Below are 21471 nucleotides of genomic sequence, written 5' to 3' on the forward strand. Positions count from 1 at the left end.
CAAATAATTCACAGACCCTTGTGAAAGGCAATTATATCAAAAAATCACAAAGTGCTACCAAACATTAAAATCTTCAAAAAGTAAACAAAAAATAACAAACCAAATAATTTTATCTGTCGCTCCACGCTCCAACATCACAGTATAATTCATATCTAGAACATTACATAACCAGACGCAGACTGATCCTTTGCATGCAACATTTTAATGCATTTTTATGGCCCATGTTACGAAATAATGTAACAGAAAACATCCCAAATAAACGTTACACTTCTCCCATTCGATAAATACGATGTTAAATATAAGTGAGTATCATTTTTAAGAGCCATAATCCTTTCAGTATCTCTACAGATAAAAATGAAACAAATATTTTTTGTAGAAATGAACATATGCACATTTGTGTACTGCTTTATTGGATGTAAACATATTTCACTATATAATAGGGATGTCTATGTTACTGATTACACAATATCTGTTAAATTAATGTACCATTTCATTAAATTCCTTCAAGTTTCCATTTGCATCAATTAGACACAAAAATACAAGTTCTCAGGCGATTGTGTCCAACCCATTGTCAGGCGGTAACTATCAGCATTTTGCACTTGACAGTGATAGCGTATTAATTTGGCGAAAGTTTGTGAAGTTTTAATCACATACTGTTACAGCATTCCTGAGAATATATTACCAAACTACATGCTGAGAGACTCTGAATCAGCGGTATGTACCACTTCCTTCAGCATAAAACATGGGATACTGTGTATAACCGCAAATCAAATGCAAGAAAACAAGGTATCGCCGACAACTGCGATTTATGAGTGCTGCAGATGTCGAGAATCGGTCATCTCATGGTAGCACAATAGCACAGAAACTGCCGATAAGTACAGGAACAACGGATTTATTCCTTTAAAAATCTGTTGCTGAAATTCGTATGCAAAAATTGTAACTACTCTGGCAGTACTAAAGGTAGTAGTATTTCAACGGGGACTGACACGCGGTGGCTGTCTACTATAAAATTTAGTAACCACATTAATGTCAAACCGTGTTCATAAATTTCAAAACCTAATCGCTATTGCAGTTAACATCAGTGGCTATGGGGAACTGAAGATAGGGGCAAGACATTTTTTTACTTTTTCAATGTTTAATCGCAAATTTGACGACATTCGGAGCAGTAGCGCAGGCACAATCAAACATACCACTCATTTGTCATATTTTACATTTTTTCACTCAGAATTGTGGCACACCTGTCACTGTAAAATCATTGCCGAGAAACGTTACAGATTTGCTTATAGCTCCTCCTTCACTGCACTGTGATGGTGTATAAGAGGCAGCGACCTCCAAAAGTCCCCTCGCTGCTGCATCAGATCGGTCTTGACTTCCAGCTTCTGACCTATGTCCAGATATTCCAAGTCTGCCTCCGACGTGACTCTTGGCCAATGTAGTGGTTCTTCGTTGGGTGTTGGATTCCTACAAATTATTGCGTCAATTTTATGTTACTATCCACATTTACGAGCTTGCTGGAGATGTATACAAACTTTTCGGAGAATAATATGGGTTAACTAACACATGAAAAAACAGTCAAAGCTTTCATGCTAAGATTTTCCGCCACTTTTATTATGTACAACAATGAAAACAGGTATTATCATTAATTGTCATTAAATTCTTGCACAGTTTTATTGTACACGTTATTTCAATTTAATTTTTACGGTGATTTGCAGTTATATAAACGTTCAAAAAACTGACAAGAAAGTATAAACATCAAGTCTCAGTGGTAAATAGTTCCATAAAACTGTATTATATATCTTCATTAGAAACATGTAATGATCCATTTATTCTCTACTAAGTCAAAATTTCCTCCACCATGGCAGTTTTAGTGGAATCAATAGCCAAGAAGGCAAAAGGTCATACTTTTCTAACTGGCACAGGGACAAATAGGTACTAAAAAGCAAGATCCCTTAGCTGTTGTTCACATGCAAGAAAATTTACATTTATTTTCATATATTTTATAATTGTTATGCTACTTACCCAGTTGTTGCAAAGTTTGTCCATAGTTTGGTCATTAATCTTACAATCTCCTGGTCTTTCTCAGGAACTTCACTGGTTACTGGGCAGAAAGTGAGGTTTGAAAATAAATAATATAAGTCGTCTCCGTGGCATGCACCTGCAATATTTTTTGCAGCTACAAACGATGAAGCACAATCATTGCGTAATCCGTTACTTATATGACGCATATAATCACCTGCACTATTTCTATTGAAATACGAAAGCAACCAGTTTGGAGACAGTGTATACTTGTTTTGTCTGTAGGTATCTCTTATACCAGAGAATATTATCACAGTGCTTTAAATATAATCAAAAAGAATACATCAGCCTTTCTCCCTGCACATGTTACAAATGAAACATTTTACACCAGAGTAAATACACTTTTCTGCTGACTACCATGCTGAGAGTGTTCATTTAGATATAAGTGTGTGGTATGGGATGTGTACAAAAGAAATTATTTCAGATCAGATATAAAATTTGATTTACTACCTGTCGGACATTTCATGTTATTAAGAAAAATGATAATAGGTCTTTGTCGGTTCGTATTGAACTACCTTCTTTGCATATGACAACTCCAGTTCAAGATTAAAAGAGGTCTTTTTTCCTTGTAGTGTTGCAGCTATGGACATAATTATTCTCCTCAAGCAGCTTTTTTAATTGTGCGCTTCCTCACTGAACATGTGTCTTGTGGATGTGGAATGCCCAACTCCTTTAAGAGATGCCCGTGAGATAACTGTGTATCAAAGTAACATAGTGTCTTCCTGCTCGCTTTTGTGCAATCAGTGCTTCCTTCCTAAGCTACTAATTATCTTATAAAATTATATGAGTGTAGAACGGTAATATGATGATTTGTTTGATCCTCAAATAAACAACTATTGGAATAGAGAAACCGCTGAAATTTGCTGTCTGAGAAGTCCAAAAACATGTTCCTATTAGCTCACTTCTTCATCAGTACGTATCCAGAAATGTGACATCTATTCATGTGGGCCGGCCGGAGTGGCCGTGCGGCTCTAGGCGCTGCAGTTTGGAGTCGAGCGACCGCTACGGTCGCAGGTTCGAATCCTGCCTCGGGCCTGGATGTGTGTGATGTCCTTAGGTTAGTTAGGTTTAATTAGTTCTAAGTTCTAGGCGACTGATGACCTCAGAAGTTAAGTCGCATAGTGCTCAGAGCCATTTGAACCATTTTATTTATGTGGTACAGTAATGGTTGACATTTGTCTTAGTGTTTTACAGAACTCTATATGCTATCTTTTTTCTAAATTGTCTGTTCTATTGCAGGGAACCATTCACTAATTATATTTCACTTTATCGCTGGAAAAGGTAATAAGATACACACATCGCGAGTACTTTGGAAGTATGCAATGTAAGTAATTTAACATAACGCAGCTTTATATAGTAGAATATCCGTCATTTTTTTCACACGGTAGTTGTGGATGCTCTTAAAAATCACTCAAAATGGAATGAAGAACCTCGCATCACATAGCATTAATTACGTCAGTTCGTAGTGTACATACAACGATGTGTGATACCATTAATGATGTATAATATTAGTATTTTATCCATTTTCCGCAACTGAAGTTGTATATATTGAAATAATAAGCAACCAGGTCCATAAAAGAAGGTTAAATTCCTTAACCAGTTTCAGGCACTTAGTACCCTCTTCAGAACGTTATAAATATCACGTTATATGCGAGTCTCTACAATAAGATGCCTGTGCCATACTGTTGTGGTCATGTGGGTCATAGCGCCTGTATAAAAATGGTATAAGAGATCTATGTGCCATTCTTTTAGCGATTAGGGCATGAGAAGCAAGACTTATTCCAGCAACACGCTAAAGTATGCCACTCATACCTCGAAGGACTGTGCTGGCTATCGCACGCGCTGAATTATTTACCGTTGAAAATATTCGTCGATGAGACCAGATGACATCATTACTTACTTAATTTGCATATTGATTTGTACAAGCATCAAAGACATCATCTCTATAGACCTTCCACAAGGAAAGTTTTGGAGGTCTCCGTGTCGTCCTAAAAATACAGACTTGATTGGGGGTGATGATGTTGAAGGGTTAACAGGAGTACATTTCCTTGACGTCGAGAACTACGATCAGAAAATGACTGATACGAAGTATATAACCGAAAGAAAAATCAGGTAGCCTCAGATGAGGTGAAGGAGAAGGAACAGGCTCATCATTCGTAAGTCCTCGTAACCCGCTGGTAAAGCTATCCCATAGAAAATTTTAGACCAGTATTACTTATCTCAAGCCGATAAATTTATCTTTTTCCTGGAAACTTCGTCTCATCGAGTAAACACAATGTATGTAACTGCTGTTAAAAGTACTGTCTCTTCCGAGGCATTCTTCAGAAGACCATTTTATCAGGTTACCTTCCATTCAGAAGGCTGTTGCACGCAGCGACTGTTATATTGACTTGTAAATAAGAGATTGCAGCTATCAGTCGCCCTTTTTAAATTTTATTGTCAGATCTAGATTTCAGCAACAAACTAGCCATTCTCAATGCACTACCATTTTTGATCAACGTGCATTGATCAAAAATGATAGTGGATTGAGAACGGCTAGTTTCTAGCTGAAATCTAGATCTGACAATAAAATTTAAAAATGGCGACTGATAGCTGAAATCAATTATTTACAAGACTTTTTTACTCACGAAGCATGCTATAGTTTAGTGTCACATAGAATCTACTTTCACTCTGTATGTGAATTTCAGACCCATCTGCGACGGAAATTGTCCTCCACCTTACAGTAGTCCAGTGTGTACTTTTATGAGTACCTCAATGGACGATCATCTTTTAACGAATGTTGAGAGCTAAGCTCCAGTCTGATCGCCTCTTACACATGTGACATTCACGAAGCTTGCTGCAGATGGAATCGTGTCATCACACAATGAAGAGTTCACACCGTAGTTCATTTGAGTTGGTCATAACATCAACTAGAGTTGAAAATAGAGATACTGATCGCCGACCTTGGATGAAGCTTGTGGATACCAAACAATGACGAGAATGTTTGTCAAGATCCGTGAACTAGATATGGAGTTGACCACTGCTACGACTAAGATTGTCCGTGGTTGATCTGTCTCTTCGTAGAATTCCTGTAGACCTAGTAAATCATGTCTTGGTATTATTGTATCAAGTTCACATTGTACTGTGACAAGACCACACTCAACTTGGATGACGACTGTCCAGTGTTCCGTAGAGCTGGAGTTGTGATTTTACCGTACTAATGCATTCCAGTGTACAAACTCAGCTGACAAGACCTATCAGATTCATGACTAAAGGGGTGACTTTTGAAGTTGATACGGAACAATGGGCCACTGTCGAGTCATAGTTGGTATTATACGGTGGAACAATGAGTATCATGTATACTTCTGCCATAGATTCATGGATCTCAAAAAAGTTTTTGTGCAATTTTTATCAAGATCCGAGTTTAAAAAAAGCTGGAATGCGAGGTACGTTAGTAACTGAAGAATATACAGGGTGAGTCGCTAACTATTGCCACCTAGAATAACTCCGAAAGTATGATAGTAGCTGAAAAGTTTCTGGGACAGTTGTTGAATGGGACAACGGGGGCCACAATATGACGCTGGTTTTTTGTTGCTAGGTGGGGCCGCGTTAGAGATATGAAGGTCAACTTTTTTTTTAATGAGATGCTGTAGTTTGTACTTTTTTCTGAAAGCGGCTATCGAGATGAATCCAATGATGTGTAACAATAAGGTCTTTGAAGGTCAACGAAGATCACAAAGATGAACGCCCATTTATATAAGTTGTTAAGAAGTGATGACCATTGGTATCAATGTAGTGCTGCAATCTTCTTATCACGGATTGAGTGGTATTCCTTATCACTTCAGCACTTATCGAAGCACATGCTCTGACAATTTTCTTTCGTATATCGTGCAATAGTAAATATTCGCCGAATACGACGTATCCATCTAACGTGCCATTGACATGTAAACACTATTCGACGGTTTTTGCAATACGACACTGGTAGGAACGGTAAGACTAGTATCGTCGAATCAAGCGAATGTGAAAAATGTTTTCGTTCGGAAAACAAGTCAATCTGCTTCTCATTTACGGAGAATGGCAACGAAATTCAGTAATAGGAGAGACTTATACGCTGAAAGATATCCTCAACGTAATCACGAACTCGAACTACACGTCGTATATTTAAACACGTGTATGATAAACTGCGAACAACTGAGCCTTTAACGCCTCGGAAACATATCCGGCAAAGGAAAGTTACTAACAAGGAAACGGAAAGTGGTACTCTTGCCACGGTGGTTTGAGATCCTTGTGTTAGTTCGTGTCAAATCGCAAGGGAATCTGGCAAGAGCCAGAGGTGTATTGCTCGTGTTCTGCATCGCCATAAATATCATCCTTACCAAATCAGTCTCTACCAAGAACTAACTGATACGAATTGTATGCGTCATATTGAATTCTGCCGATGGGTTCAACTTCAGACTCACAGGGATTATTAATTTGATGTTAATTAATGACGAGACTACATTCACGAACCATGGAAATCATAATTTGCATAACATGCGTTATTGGGCAACTGAAAATCCATGTTGGCTGCGGCAAGTTGCATACCAAAAACATTTGTCGATGAATGAACGGTGTGGAAATCTTAATGGTAGGAAGTACGCAACATTCCTGCAAGAAATATTAGGTTTCTTATCGGAAGAAATACCTATAGGAACAAGGAGTAGAATGTGGTATCACCACAATGGATATCTAACACATTTTTCGCTGATGGCTAGAAATGAGTTGCAGAGACAATGCCCAAATCGTTGGATTGGACGCGGAGATGTGTCGTGGCCTGCTCGTTCGCCACACTTGACGCCTCTTGATTTTTTTTTTTCGTGTGGGGATTCGTAAAAGACATTGTTTATAAATACGTTCCAACGCCACCTGAAGATATGCGAGAGAGAACTGTCACAGCATGTACTTCGATAAATGACGAAGTGATAAGGAATACCACACAGTCCATGACAAGAAGACTGCAGCACTGCATTGATACCAATGGTCATCACTTCGGACATCTTCTGTAAATGGACGTTCATGACACCTATGTCACCTTCGTTGACCTTAAAAGACCTTACTGTTACACATCATTGGATTCGTCTCGATAGCCGCTATCAGAAAATAAGTACCAAACAATACCATCCCATTAAAAAAAAACAATTTTGACCTTCATATTTCTGACACGACCCCATCCAGCAACAAAAAACCAACGTCATATTATGGCCCCCGTTGTACCATGCAACTTTTGTCCCACAAACTTTTCAGTTCCTATCACACTTTCGGAGTTATTCTTGGTGGCAATAGTTAGTAACTCACAGTGTATACGTCAGTTCTAGAGTTTCTCATATGTTTTAGCTTTGTAGTGATCAATGTAATTGAGAACTAATAGAAGAGACAGAAAAGTATAGTCCGTCTCACCACAACTATTCTTAGCAATCGTAAAAGTATTTTCAGTACTCACAAACTGGGAAAAAGTAGAAGAAAATCATGTTAATGTAAAATAACGTAGACAACTTTCATTTTGCTAGTGACGAACAGATTGTCTCTTTGGCGATTATCGTCAGCCATGGACCTTTACGTTGCCGGGGAGGCCTGCGTGCCTCAGCGATACAGATAGCCGTAGGTGCAACCACAACGGAGGGGTATCTGCTGAGAGGCCAGACAAACATGAGGTTCCTGAAGAGGGGAGCAGCCTTTTCAGTAGTTGCAGGGGAAACAGTCTGGATGACTGACTGATCTGGCCTACCAACACTAACCAAAACGGCCTTTCTGTGCTGGTACTGCGAACGGCTTAAAGCAAGGGGAAACTATAGCCGTAATTTTTCCCGAGGGCAAGCAGTTTTACTGCATGGTTAAATGATGATGGCGTCCTCTTGAGTAAAATATTCCGGAGGTATAATAGTCACCCATTCGGATCACCGGGCGCGGACTACTCAAGAGGACGTCGTTATCAGGTGAAATAAAACTGGCGTTCTACGGATATGAGCGTGGAATGTCAGGTCACTTAATCAGGCAGGTAGGTTAGAAAATTTAAAAAGGGAAATGGATAGGTTAAAGTTAGATATAGTGAGAATTAGCGAAGTTCGGTGGCAAGAGGAACAAGACTTTTGGTCAGGTGAAGACAGGGTTATAAATACAAAATCAGATACGGGTAATGCAGGAGTAAGTTTAATAATCAATAAAAAATAGGAGTGAGGGTAAGCTACTACAAACAGCATAGTGAACGCATTATTGTGGCCAAGATAGACATGAAGCCCACGCCTACTACAGTAGTACAAGTTTATATGACAACTGGCTCTGCAGATGACGAAGAAATTGAAGAAATGTGTGGTGAGATAAAAGAAATTATTCAGATAGTGAAGGGAGACAAAAATTTAATTGTCATTGGTGACTGGAATTCAATAATAGGAAAAGAAAGAGTAGAAAACGTAGTAGGTGAATATGGATTGGGGGTAAGAAATGGAAGAGGAAGCTGCCTGGTAGAATTTTGGACAGAGCATAACTTTCATAGCTAACACTTGGTTCAAGAAACATAAAAGAAGATTGTATATATGGAAGAAGCCTGGAGATACTGCAAAAAGGTGGGAATTTAAGGAGATAGGACCTGGATAAACTGACTAAACCAGAGGTTGTACAGAGTTTCAGGGAGAACATAAGAGAACAATTGACAAGAATGGGGGAAAGAAATACAGTAGAAGAAGAATGGGTAGCTTTGAGAGATGAAGCTGTGAAGGCAGCAAAGTAGGTAAAAAGACGAGGGCTAGTAGAAATTCTTGGGTCACAGAAGAGAAAACGAATTTAATAGATCAAAGGAGAAAATATAAAAATGCAGGAAATAAAGCAGGCAAAAAGGAATACAAACGTATCAAATATGAGATCACAGGCATGGCTAGAGGACAAATGTAAGGATGTAGAGGCTTATCTCACTAGGGGTAAGACAGATACTGCCTACAGGAAAATTAAAGAGACCTTTGGAGTAAAGAGAACCACTTTTATGAATATCAGGAGATTAGATGGATACCCAGTTCAAAGCAAAGAAGGGAAAACAGAAAGGTGGAAGGAGTATATAGAGGGTCTATACAAGGGCGAGGTACTTGAGGGCAATATTATGGAACTGGAAGAGGATGCAGATGAAGATGAAATGGGAGATATGATACTGCGTGAAGAGTTTGACAGAACACTGAAAGACGTAAGTCGAAACAAGGCCCCAGGAGTAGACAACATTCATTAGAGCTACTGACAGCCTTGGGAGAGCCAGGTCTAACAAAACTCTACTATCTGGTGAGCAAAATGTATGAGACTGGCGAAATACCCTCAGACTTCAAGAAGAATATAATAATTCCAATCCCAAAGAAAGCAGATGTTGACGGATGTGAAAATTGACGAACTATCAGTTTAATAAGTCACGGCGGCAAAGTACTAACGCGAATTCTTTACAGACGAATGGAAAAACTGGTAGAAGCTCACCTCGGGGAAGATCAGTTTGGATTGCTTAGAAATATTCGAACATTTGAGGCAATACTGACACTACGACTTATCTTAGAAGCTACATTAAGGAAATGCAAACCTACGTTTCTAGCATTTGTAGACTTAGAGAAAGCTTTTGACAATGTTGACTGGAATACTCTCTTTCAAATTCTGAAGGTGGCAGGGGTAAAATACAGGGAGCGAAAGGCTAATTACAATTTGTACAGAAACCAGATGGCAGTTATAAGAGTCGAGGGACATGAAAGGGAAGCAGTTGTTGGGAAGGGAGTGAGACACGGTTGTAGCCCCTCCCCGATGCTATTCAATCAGTATATTGAGCAAGCAGTAAAGGAAACGAAAGAAACGTTCGGAGTAGGCATTAAAATCCATGGAGAAGAAATAAAAACTTTAAGGTTCCTCGATGACATTGTAATTCTGTCAGAGACAGCAAAGGACTTGGAAGAGCAGCTGAACGGAATGATTAGTGTCTCGAAAGGAGGATATAAGATGACCATCAACAAAAGCAAAACGAGGATAATGGAATGTAGTCAACTCGGGTGATGCTGAGGGAATTAGATTAAGGAATGAGACACTTAAAGTAGTGAATGAGTTTTGCTATTTGGGGAGCAAAATAACTGATGATGTTCGAAGTAGAGAGGATATAAAATGTAGACTGGCAATGGCAAGGAAAGCGTTTCTGAAGAAGAGAAATCTGTTAACATCGAGTATGGATTTAAATGTCAGGAAGTCGTTTCTGAGAGTATTTGTATGGAGTGTAGTCATGTATGGAAGTGAAACATGGACAATAAATAATTCGGACATGAAGAGAATAGAAGCTTTCGCAATGTGGTGCTACAGAAGAATGCTGAAGATTAGATGGATGGATCACATAACTAATGAGGAGGTATTGAATAGAATTGGGGAGAAGAGGAGTTTGTGGCACAACTTAACTAGAAGAAGGGATTGGTTGGTAGGACATGTTGTGAGGCACCATGGGATCACCAATTTTGTATTGGAGGGCAGCGTGGAGGGCAAAAATCGTAGAGGGAGACCAAGAGATGAATACACTAAGCAGATTCAGAAGAATGTAGGCTGCAGTACGTACTTGGAGATGAAGCAGCTTGCCCAGCATAGAGTAGCATGGAGAGCTGCATCAAACCAGTCTCAGGCCTGAAGACCACAACAACAATAACAACAACAACAACAGCGTCAAAAACGAATGAAAGAACATAGTAGATCGAGTATGAAAGTGTGTATGCAAATCAATTGTACTGAGATAAAATTATAAACCAAGACATCAAATAGTAAATAATTCACATTAGCTATAGAATCTTAGAACTTCCTGGTTAGCTTTTTGTAGTATGGAGAACGGAAGACAACTGTTCAGGCAGTCATCGAAACAAACAGGAGAATATTACAGACCTGCAGTAATTTTGTTGAGCTAAACAGAATTTTTTGTCCTTCCGACGAATCTGAAAAGGAAGCCTTGCAAACAGAGTGTATTAACATTTTTGATATAGACCTATAGACGTATAATTTGTAGACCTTACGTTTGAAAACCAATCACAAAGTAAGGGTTGCTCAGAGAGCCTTGGAGCGGTATACACCGCCCTGACCCATTAGTGTGACAAAATCCTGAATAACACCTTTTTCAAAATCCTGAATAACACCTTTTTCAGCGCAGACCGCTGCGAGACACACAGTCTCTGTCTATGACAGTCAGATTACCATCTGTGTGGTCCAGTTAAAGATGCTTCAAGAGGCCATCGGTTCAGCTTGAGTCAATATGTGGAGGAACCTGAGTCTACGTGGCTTGTTGCGCTCCGAAGGCCACTTTTCAAGGAAGCATTGGAAAGCTTGTGCAACTGGGGACCAAGTGCACTGAAAATCAGGGTGACTTTGTTGGAATGTATCAACAGAAATTGTGTTCTCTTGTTGTATCAAATTATCTAAACTGATAACTTATTGACTCACCCTGGTAAACAATGTAGGAATAAAATGGATTGTTAGGGCGAACAGTGTCGTACAATGGGAAATCTGGGGGAAGCAGAGTGGCAGACTGGCGGAAGCCTATCCAGGAGCATACGTCAAATGATGGTAGTCATAATGATGGTGGTGAAGGTTGCGCTTGTAAGTTGAAGTAGCTGAAGTAAAAATGTTATATTTCCCCAAATTAATAGTATCAAATTAATAGTATCTTATTTTACTAGAACCCTAACATAAGAAATGTAAGTTCTTGAGGCGTAACAGCTTTGCCTATAGTGTTGCGTATCAGAATACTGTGTCTTTCGTTGCATTAATTTACACTTATTTATTAATCTGTGTTGTATTACTAGAAGAATGAAATATGTTAGAGTAACTTTAAAGGGTCCTTAGCACGACAGGTTTTAAATAGCGTCACTGAGACTGCTGCAGAGCAGAGCAGCATTCAGCGTAGTCTTACCTACGTCCTTGTCCTGAGCTCCATACGATACCGACAGACTGAACTTGCCGTTGTATGAAAACAGGTACAGGTACACGGGAGCTCTGTCCTTGTACTTTCTTGCCACGTCATCTGTATTCCAGGTAATATAGCGATCCGTGTACAACTGGAAATAGAGAAATAAACTGTTTCGTAAGTGATACATCTCTTTAGAATTCACATTTAAATTAGAAATGCGGTTGTATTACTCTTGAACTAAATGAAGAATAATGTTTAGCGTTTCAAAGTAATCACTTGAGCTCCATAATATCAATAATTGGATGTAAAGTTACCTTGTATGAGTACATTCTCTTAAATCACTTAGATATTTGAGATTTAGTGACATACTAGATTGCTCATCTGTCTATGTACAACGGGTATCCAGAAAGTAAGTTGCGATCGGTCATGAAATGAAAACCGCCGAGAGAAAATCCGATGACCCTTTGCTCAGATTGTTGAGCAGTGTCTATAGTATATCAGTCGATCGCGTCGAGGATGTAAAGATGCCTAGAAAATATTGTCTCCCGCCACGTATGTGTGCCTGGCGAGAGATTTCGCCTGACGTCGTACAACCCCACTGAACGTAACTCTCACGCATTTCCTTCGTCACGACAATTCTCAGCCGCACACTGCAGAAGCTATGAAGACTCTCTTGTAGCGTTTCCGATGGAAAGTGATTGATTACCCGCCTTACAGTCCGGACGGGTCGCCCTCTGATTTTCATCTCTGCTCACGTGAACCGCTCGCTATGAATACAATATTTTGGCACCGTGAAGACCAGCGTTTAGACTTTGTGGAAGGCACAGGCTGCTGCTTTTTATGACGAGGCTATTAGAATGTTGGTACAACGCTATGATACCTATATGTCAAAGTCGGAGAAGTGAGTATGTAGGGGAGTAGCTGGGAGGTGTGGCTAACTCATGCCAAATAAAACACCTCGAATTTTCGCTGTGGTTTCCATTTTGCGACCGATCGGATCTTACTTTCTGGGCATTCCTCGTATTGCCTATTCATTACCTTCAAGATTTCGCATGGCTGCTCAGCTTTACAGTGTTAAATGCTTCTCTAGGAGCATAATATTTATGAACGTGGCTTATTTTCTTAATCCATTTTTTTAGTTACTTGGGGCACATAATTGTTTCAGCACATTCTTTACCTTTTGTTAAAGTATACAGAAATCCTTTTAGTACCTTCGCATTCTTGTCTTATTACTGCAGTAAGGAATCTATAAGTGTAGGTTGTGATCGTCAAACAGTTTTCACATATTCGGTTCGTGCCATTTTTTTGTGCAGTGATTTTCTTTGTGAAATTATCTGATTGTATGTCGTCAGTTGCCCAGATTTTGCACACAAGCTCAAATGCCTCCTGTTTTGTATGTATCCAACTTACTTTATAAATCATAATAGAGTTCACCTCCTTCCTCTACCATACAGTGCTATGTCAGTCATTACCTGCTCACTTAACTGTACAACTTTACCTGCGATATTATCTGCACTTTTTCCTACATTTAAAATATATTAGCCAATGAATTCATATTTTTCACGTGGACGAGACGTTTCGGTCCTCTAGTGGCTAGTGTCACCGTCTGCTGATGCGGATACCGCAGGTTCGAATCTCGACAACCATTTCACATTGTTTGGTGGTGGAAAAGTCTGGAGATTGGTTAAGTCCGACTGTTGAGGACAAATAAGTCGCCACTTGATATAACAGGCAGCCAAACACAGACGGAAGTCCAAGTGGCGTCAAATACGAAAGTGTACCAGCAGGCTGATAGCTGCACGACATTTATTTATTTTACTATTTGCCGTGAGTGTTTACCGATCTATTATGCAACGTTACTGAGACATGCTTTTATGTCAGAAGGGAATGCTGCAATCTACAACTGTATGAAATACATTAAATGTATTTGCGATTTCGAATACGATAAGACTCCAGCTGTACAATTTATCGGTGACACACGAAGATTTTTGTCAGATCAGGACTTGAAACTCTATTTCCAACTTTACGTGAGCGGTCATCTTAACAACTTCGGATATCTGAGTGCGCTTCTAAGACTGCCCCAAACTTCCGTATGTTAGCGTGTGTCCAAGTTCTGCTCTCGCACAATCATTGTGACTCTCACACAGGAAAAGACTTACTTGTCGTCGTCGCGGATTTGCCTGTCATTGCAAACACTATTCGCAGTTTTTGTTTTTAAATTTATGCTATGCAATATGTGCCGAAGTGATTAAGGCGACTGCTGGTGTAAAGTAAAAAACCAGTTTCGAATCCCGCTCTGGCACAGATTTTCATATGTCGCCAATAACTTGTACAGCTGGAGTCTTATCGTATTTGCAGTTGTGGATACATTTCTTGTATTTCGTACAGCTGTAGATTGCAGCAGTGCATGTAGTATTTACATGCCTAGGCAAAGGCTGCGATAGTAATAAAAAAAGTCTCTATCTGTCTGGTACTCAAAGTGACTGTGCGAGTGCAGGATGTAGACACATGGAGGTTTCGATCGGTTCTGGAAGCGTGCTCAGACAGCCGAAGTGGTTAAGGCGACCCCTCGCCTACGGCTGCGAATCCGGGTTCGAGTCCGGTCTGGCACAAGCTTTCGTACGTAGCCAATAAACTGTATAGATGGAATCCCAGGTATTCGCAAATGAGAATACATTTCTTGTATTTACAATAGCCCTACGACAGTATGCTCATTCTTCCACTACACAACATGATTTCTGCCACAATTTCCATTTGTAAATGTATTTCTATCTCTGTCTCTTCCATTTTGATTTTCCGTCTTTGCATGTACTATTTCATTACTAAGCGATTTATAACGCTAACCTGTCCATTTCCTTCTTGGCACTTTTAATATTTAGTGGCTGATTTCTTAATTAAATTATCCACTGTCACTTCGATCTTGGATCTTCCGTATCTAGAGAGACACGATTAGCATAACTTTCATTCACACTGCGTTTTGTTAATTCCCTAGTCACCTAGCGTCTACTGTTTCATTCACCCCAGAGACAGAAAGATTAATTGTATTCGACTCATTTTTCTCAATCTACATCACACGAAGTTTTTACTACAGTGCAAAAATGGGGCATTAATTAAGTGGCGCATAAATAGTTACAAGAGGAAATGTAGTGACCTGCCATAGACCCACAGAGGGAGATCTGTTTGGGTTAATGTATTCTCCCCTCTTCTAGTCAATGGGCACCCTGATCACTACGTAGCACGTATTTAGATCGTCTGGCGGATTTTGTTCACCAACAAGAAGATCGAAAATAATATACTGTTTGAAGCAGCTGCAACTTCAGTAGATTGTCTCTGGATTGTTCAAAATGTTTAAAGTATTCCGTATGGAGCAAGTGCCTTGGCTGCCAGAGGACCGTCAGGCCAATAACGGTTTGATGAAATTTGTGTCTCCGAATTATCACACGTTGCATATCCTTGTTGTTGGTTTGAAGTGCCATTAATGTGAAGGCCTCTATCATCATCAGCTAGAACACGGCTGTATAAAAGGTGATGTTGGTTTTTCTAAATGATTTTATGATCCTGTTGACTGACTATGATAAGAAAGTTTCATACACAAAAAACCAAAAATCTTATTTTTTAACATTTTTCTAACCTCCGCAAACGGTGAATTCAATATACTGATTTAATACTTACTTGTGTTAGAGCAGTAAGAGAGAGAGTGCCAGATGGGAAGTAAAAGTCATATATTTTCTTTGTGATGACCTTCGCTTCTGGAGGCGAACGGTATAGTAAAGTCAATGGGAACAATCTGTCGCTGTCGCGTTCAAACTCCCGTAGCAAGGTCTCATTTGTAAAGAAAGCTGCAGAAAAAGTTAGAGGCAACAGTAAAATATCATCGCATTAATTATGTAACACTTCTGAATAAAAGTTTCAATAGTAACATTTTAGTAAATGTAGTATTGTCTTAGAGAGGGCGAGCACATGTAACGTTCCATATTTAAACTTCGGTTTGCTCTGTGAAACAGATGTGAGAAACAACGTCATACGAGTGAGGCAGTGGAGGTATAAATATTCTTCGGAATGAGTCACAGGATAACACTTCTACTGGATAGCCTACGACGTTCAATTAACTCAAGTACATGTTAATGAAGATAAAAGGAGAAGTCAGTGAAAGTAGTCCCTCGAAAAGCCTTGGAAGCCTCAGCATGCATTTGGGACATGAGCTCCGCCATTTTCCTCGTATTGGAGATGGTAGAGGTAACACTTTCTGCAGCAGCAACTAGTAATATGAGACGAAACATGTTTTAGTGTGTGTGTGTGTGTGTGTGTGTGTGTGTGTGTGTGTGTGTGTGTGCGCGCGCGCGCATGAGAAGGAGGAAGGGGGGGGGGGATGGGAGAGAGAGAGAAAGAGAGAGAGATAGCTTCTGGAAAGCTATGGATGTAGTTAGTAGCTGCATTTACGGGTGTAGTATCTACACTGCACTCAAAGGTCCCACACCACAAAGACACTTGCATTACAAAAATTTAAAATAACGTCTTTATATTAATGCTATAGTGTCTCCCCTCTGAAAAGTAATTTTTATATAAGTTTATTCGGTTGAATTTTGGTGGACAGCTCCCAAACTCAGCGTTCTGACGCATGAAAAGTTCAGGGACGCTCGGTAAAACTTGTGGCACTTCAAATGGCAAAGTAGGTAGCACTTATTAAAAAAGCTTGACATCTTTCAGACCTCATTTAGTCCAGACTAGGAACTATTAAGCAAAAAAATATCGATTTTCAAATATGGAGGTCGCTCTGAGAACATATATATCACTTATGGTAGCAAATAACTCCCACTTATGATCGTTTCCGAAAGTGGAGCTGTTTAAAAACAGACTTCGAACCTTCATGCTTAAAAACAAGCTCAGCGATTTGGCTACACTCAGTATTTAAACTGTCGCTTTAAGGCACATATGTTATGGATGTATTATGTGTACATAGCTTCATTATCATGAAATACGGGAGTCAGCCAGTTAGCCAATGAGATTATTTTTCATACTTTCATTTTAAAGCTGACTGTATGGAAAAGGAATGTTTTCAATCTTTTTATTTCGTTTCAGGCCAACTAAGGATCATGTGAACATATCAAGGTAAATAGTTCCCTTTTCTCTCCCGATTCTCTAAGCTCTTTCATTTTCTCAGAATGAGCTCTTTTCTTCTCATCCGACTATTTCACCTTATTGTTTTTCTGTGGTTCTATCTTCTTGAATATCTTCGAATTTCTTAACTACTAAATTTCTCAACTACTAGTCTGAGTTTGTTTCAGTTGAATAATGTCACCTGCTCACTTTGCCTTTAGGAAAACCATTTGCAGATCGAGAACAGTATTACTCAGGGTTAGTCGATAAATTATTGCACCTACTTTTACTCAATATTCCATGCAGCAAAAAAGAAAAAAAGTCATGAAGGCACCCTAGTTGCATCTTACTTTTATGGTATCGTTAATATTACTCTTGTAACTAACACCTAACAAAGTGGGCAATATCCATACTATACAAAGCAGTTTTAGTTCTGCAACACAGCGCCCTGAAAGCAGATGATGAATACTTTTAAGATTTTACTGAATGTCATATAAATTTAATTTATACAACAAGAATCGTATCAGACTTTTTTCTAATATCAAATCCAATCAAATGTCATGCAACACAATGGCATAACTCTATGAACTTTTATGTGTACATAGCTTCATTATCATGAAATACGGGAGTCAGCCAGTTAGCCAATGAGATTATTTTCATACTTTCATTTTAAAGCTGACTGTATGGAAAAGGAATGTTTTCAATCTTTTTATTTCGTTTCAGGCCAACTAAGGATCATGTGAACATATCAAGGTAAATAGTTCCCTTTTCTCTCCCGATTCTCTAAGCTCTTTCATTTTCTCAGAATGAGCTCTTTTCTTCTCATCCGACTATTTCACCTTATTGTTTTTCTGTGGTTCTATCTTCTTGAATATCTTCGAATTTCTTAACTACTAAATTTCTCAACTACTAGTCTGAGTTTGTTTCAGTTGAATAATGTCACCTGCTCACTTTGCCTTTAGGAAAACCATTTGCAGATCGAGAACAGTATTACTCAGGGTTAGTCGATAAATTATTGCACCTACTTTTACTCAATATTCCATGCAGCAAAAAAGAAAAAAAGTCATGAAGGCACCCTAGTTGCATCTTACTTTTATGGTATCGTTAATATTACTCTTGTAACTAACACCTAACAAAGTGGGCAATATCCATACTATACAAAGCAGTTTTAGTTCTGCAACACAGCGCCCTGAAAGCAGATGATGAATACTTTTAAGATTTTACTGAATGTCATATAAATTTAATTTATACAATAAGAATCGTATCAGACTTTTTTCTAATATCAAATCCAATCAAATGTCATGCAACACAATGGCATAACTCTATGAACTTTTCTGTGTATGCACAGATGGGACTGACATAATGTTAACCGTCAGAATTATCAACTTTCATATACACACATAAGACGAAACAGATCTCTTAGGAATAGCCGAAAAGACTGAAATTATCCAGTTAAATGGATATTTCAAGACTTCAGAGTTCAGAAGTAGAAGAATCTAGTAAAAGTTCCTGGCCAATAACTCAAATTTAAGGTGGTGTAGGTTTCGTCTGGTATGGTGTAGCTGTACAAATATCTGTTGTACTGTTTGGCATATTGACGTACTCATTAAGTTAGTGTAATAATGTCAGTCTACTCAAAGAGAGCTCATTTTCGTGTTCTGTTTTGTTGGAAGTCGAATTGTAGTTTGGTGAGACAATTGCCGTCAGAAATAAGAGTAAATATGCAGGAGACGGTATAAGAGAATCTGCGGGCATTCATGCGTGATGTCAAAGAACACATCGATCTAGTACTGTAGCTGCTCTGTATCTCAAACAAAAAATGAATATATTTCTATGACAACGCTCCTGAACACGCCAGTGAATAGTAATATGAGGAACTAGGAGCACAGAGCGATTACTACAATTGTGAACAGCAATCTGAACAAAGATTATAAGTGATTTTAAATCCCAAAGCAATAGTATGTAGCACGTAATGCGTGTAGTGCAGGCAAATGCTGCTTCTCGTCGCTCTTAATCTTACAATAATTTAATAACATGAGGAACAACACCTGCTGTCACTAAACATCCCTCTTCTTTTGTTGCTCCCATGAGCCATGGTACCACAGTATGAGGCTCCATATCAACTGGATGTTGAGAAAGGAATGCATCTTCTCCTTCATCTTCCACCACAGGTCGAAAAGGTATTAAGGGATGGAACATCCATTCCTGCAAAATAAGTAAATTACCCACTGGAAATGACTCATCATTTTTTTAAAGAAAAAGATATTACTGACATTAGTTCCAGAAGTCTTTCACAGTTAACACGTATTAAGCTAATTTCATCAACTTAGAGCGTATGTACTTTCCTTTTGTTTTTTTCTTTTCCTCGATGGTACTTTTTCGCCCGCTAAAAATAATACCGAAAATAATTATGGAATATTTAATTGAGTACACTGTGCTCGCAGGTGCTCCTATTTTAAACAAAGGATAAGTGAGCACCAGTGGCAATGAGCTTGAAACTTTCTAGGACTGAAAAGTAATTACAGGGGGAAATAATTTGCAAGATATTTTAAATTAACTTAAGTGTAAAGTAATACCTCTAAACTGACTAATTCATGAGTTGTCAAATTTAAAGGTAATCGTGATTAATTTCCACTGTGTATAAAACTATATTGCTATAAAAAATTCATTTTCTACATCTGAATTTTATGTTTTATTTGCGCTGTTTCATGTATGCCGTCTCAAAAAAATTAGATTTTATTTTTTTATTTTATTTTATTTTTTTATTTTCTTTGTTGCAGTTATACTAAAGCCAGCTGCTGTGGCCGAGCGGTTCTAGGCACTTCAGTCCGGAACCGCGCTGCTGCTACGGTCGCAGGTTTCGAATCTTGCCTCGGGCATGGATGTGTGTGATGTCCTTAGGTTAGTTAAGTTTAAGTAGTTCTAAGTGTATGGTACTGATGACCTCAGAAATGAAGTTCCATAGTGCTCAGAGACATTTGAACTATTTGAGTTATACTAAACTGCGTAATTTATGTTTCTGAGCAGAAGACGCTTACTAATTTCCGTACAATAAACGGTAACGTACATGAAAGTTCTCTTCAGTGGCGATGATTTTGTATACGTCGACACTCCTGAGACATTCGATCTGTGCAGCACTCGGCTCTGTAGGACATCCCACCAGGGTAGCCAACCTGCGCGCCTTCTCCGCTGCGGCCGGTTCTGGCAACCCCCACGGTGACAACGCCACACCACTTTGTGAGATTGCTCGATGGAAGAGGCCTGTCATCGAAAAGCCATGTAGAATATTAACAAAACAAGCTTCGTATTACATTGTTACTCTAGATATAAAATTTTCTGAAATGTCTATGAGGTATCTGGGGAAACTTATATTCCACTGCCTTAGAGTTAGTGTAACGTTAATATGAATTTAAACTTGGTATTGAAAAAATTCACAACTAAGAACTTTATAAAGTTGGTAAAACTGTTATAAATTCTTTTACAAAAAGGCTCAAAAACCTTTAATAGATTTACGAAAGTTTTTATATTATTGGATGAAGAAAGTCAGGTAGTCTGTTATCCACCGTGGCCGCGTTTTTTCTTGACAGTTATACACAGGAGAGGTTTGCAGCGTAAGACCCCAGCAGTCATGAGTGTAAATAGGAAAGCGGCTGTGGAGAGTCCCAATATTTGCTGTTAATTTCAGAGGCTACTGTAGTGTAAATGCGAAGAGCATCTAAGAGACTTGTGATCCGTTTTGTCTCTAGAAGTGTAGGAAGGAAAACAGGAGTTCACCCATTTGCAATTTGATAACATAGGGAAGGAACCCGGCTTGAGCGATCCTGGAATTCACGTGTTCAGTTCGGAATGTAATAGACCTGAGAATAATATGATTCCATGTTCCGGTATATACTGTACATGGAAGATTTATTCGGCTTTCGAAAGCTAAACTACCCATAAACCAGATGTGTGTCTGCAAAAAAATTACCCCATCCCACTCACTGTGATCTACTTTCATCTAGCTTAGCATGTTTTCCTCAAACTGACTGGGATGTTGCTGCCTAAGCCTGTTCCAGTGGGTTCCATCATGGGATCGTCGAGAGTAAGGAAGAGGACGATGATGTTTGGTTTGTGGGGCGCTCAACTGCTCGGTCATCAGCGCCCATACGAAGTTACAATTTTTACACAGTCCAGTTTTTACATAGTCCAAGACACTGTCACAAATGATGTTGGTGATGATGAAATGATGAGGACAACACAAACACCCAGATCCTGGGCAGAGAAAATCTCCAACCCGGCCGGCAATCGAACACAACCAGACTGTAGAACTGAGCAATGTGTCACAAAAAACATTACCCTCGATAACGACAAGACGCGTCCGATATCCGATATTACTGACATATCTCCGAGATGAT

General features: G+C 39.0%; 1 protein-coding gene across 1 annotated transcript in view; it reads right to left on the reverse strand.

Annotated features, from left to right (window-relative positions):
• Positions 1-389: 389 nt before the first annotated feature.
• LOC124787607 (juvenile hormone esterase-like) overlaps positions 390-21471 on the reverse strand; it is a 91052-nt gene continuing 69970 nt past the window's right edge. Inside the window, exons 5-10 of the mRNA XM_047254358.1 lie at positions 20145-20338; positions 19126-19282; positions 15653-15819; positions 11984-12128; positions 2020-2155; positions 390-1461 (exon numbers count right to left, since the gene is read on the reverse strand). Of these exons, the coding sequence (XP_047110314.1) occupies positions 1281-1461; positions 2020-2155; positions 11984-12128; positions 15653-15819; positions 19126-19282; positions 20145-20338 (980 nt within the window). The 3' untranslated portion in view covers positions 390-1280. The remainder of the gene's footprint in view (positions 1462-2019; positions 2156-11983; positions 12129-15652; positions 15820-19125; positions 19283-20144; positions 20339-21471) is intronic.

The sequence above is a fragment of the Schistocerca piceifrons genome, chromosome 3 (assembly GCF_021461385.2).
Source record: "Schistocerca piceifrons isolate TAMUIC-IGC-003096 chromosome 3, iqSchPice1.1, whole genome shotgun sequence".
Classification (NCBI taxonomy): Eukaryota; Metazoa; Arthropoda; class Insecta; order Orthoptera; family Acrididae; genus Schistocerca; species Schistocerca piceifrons.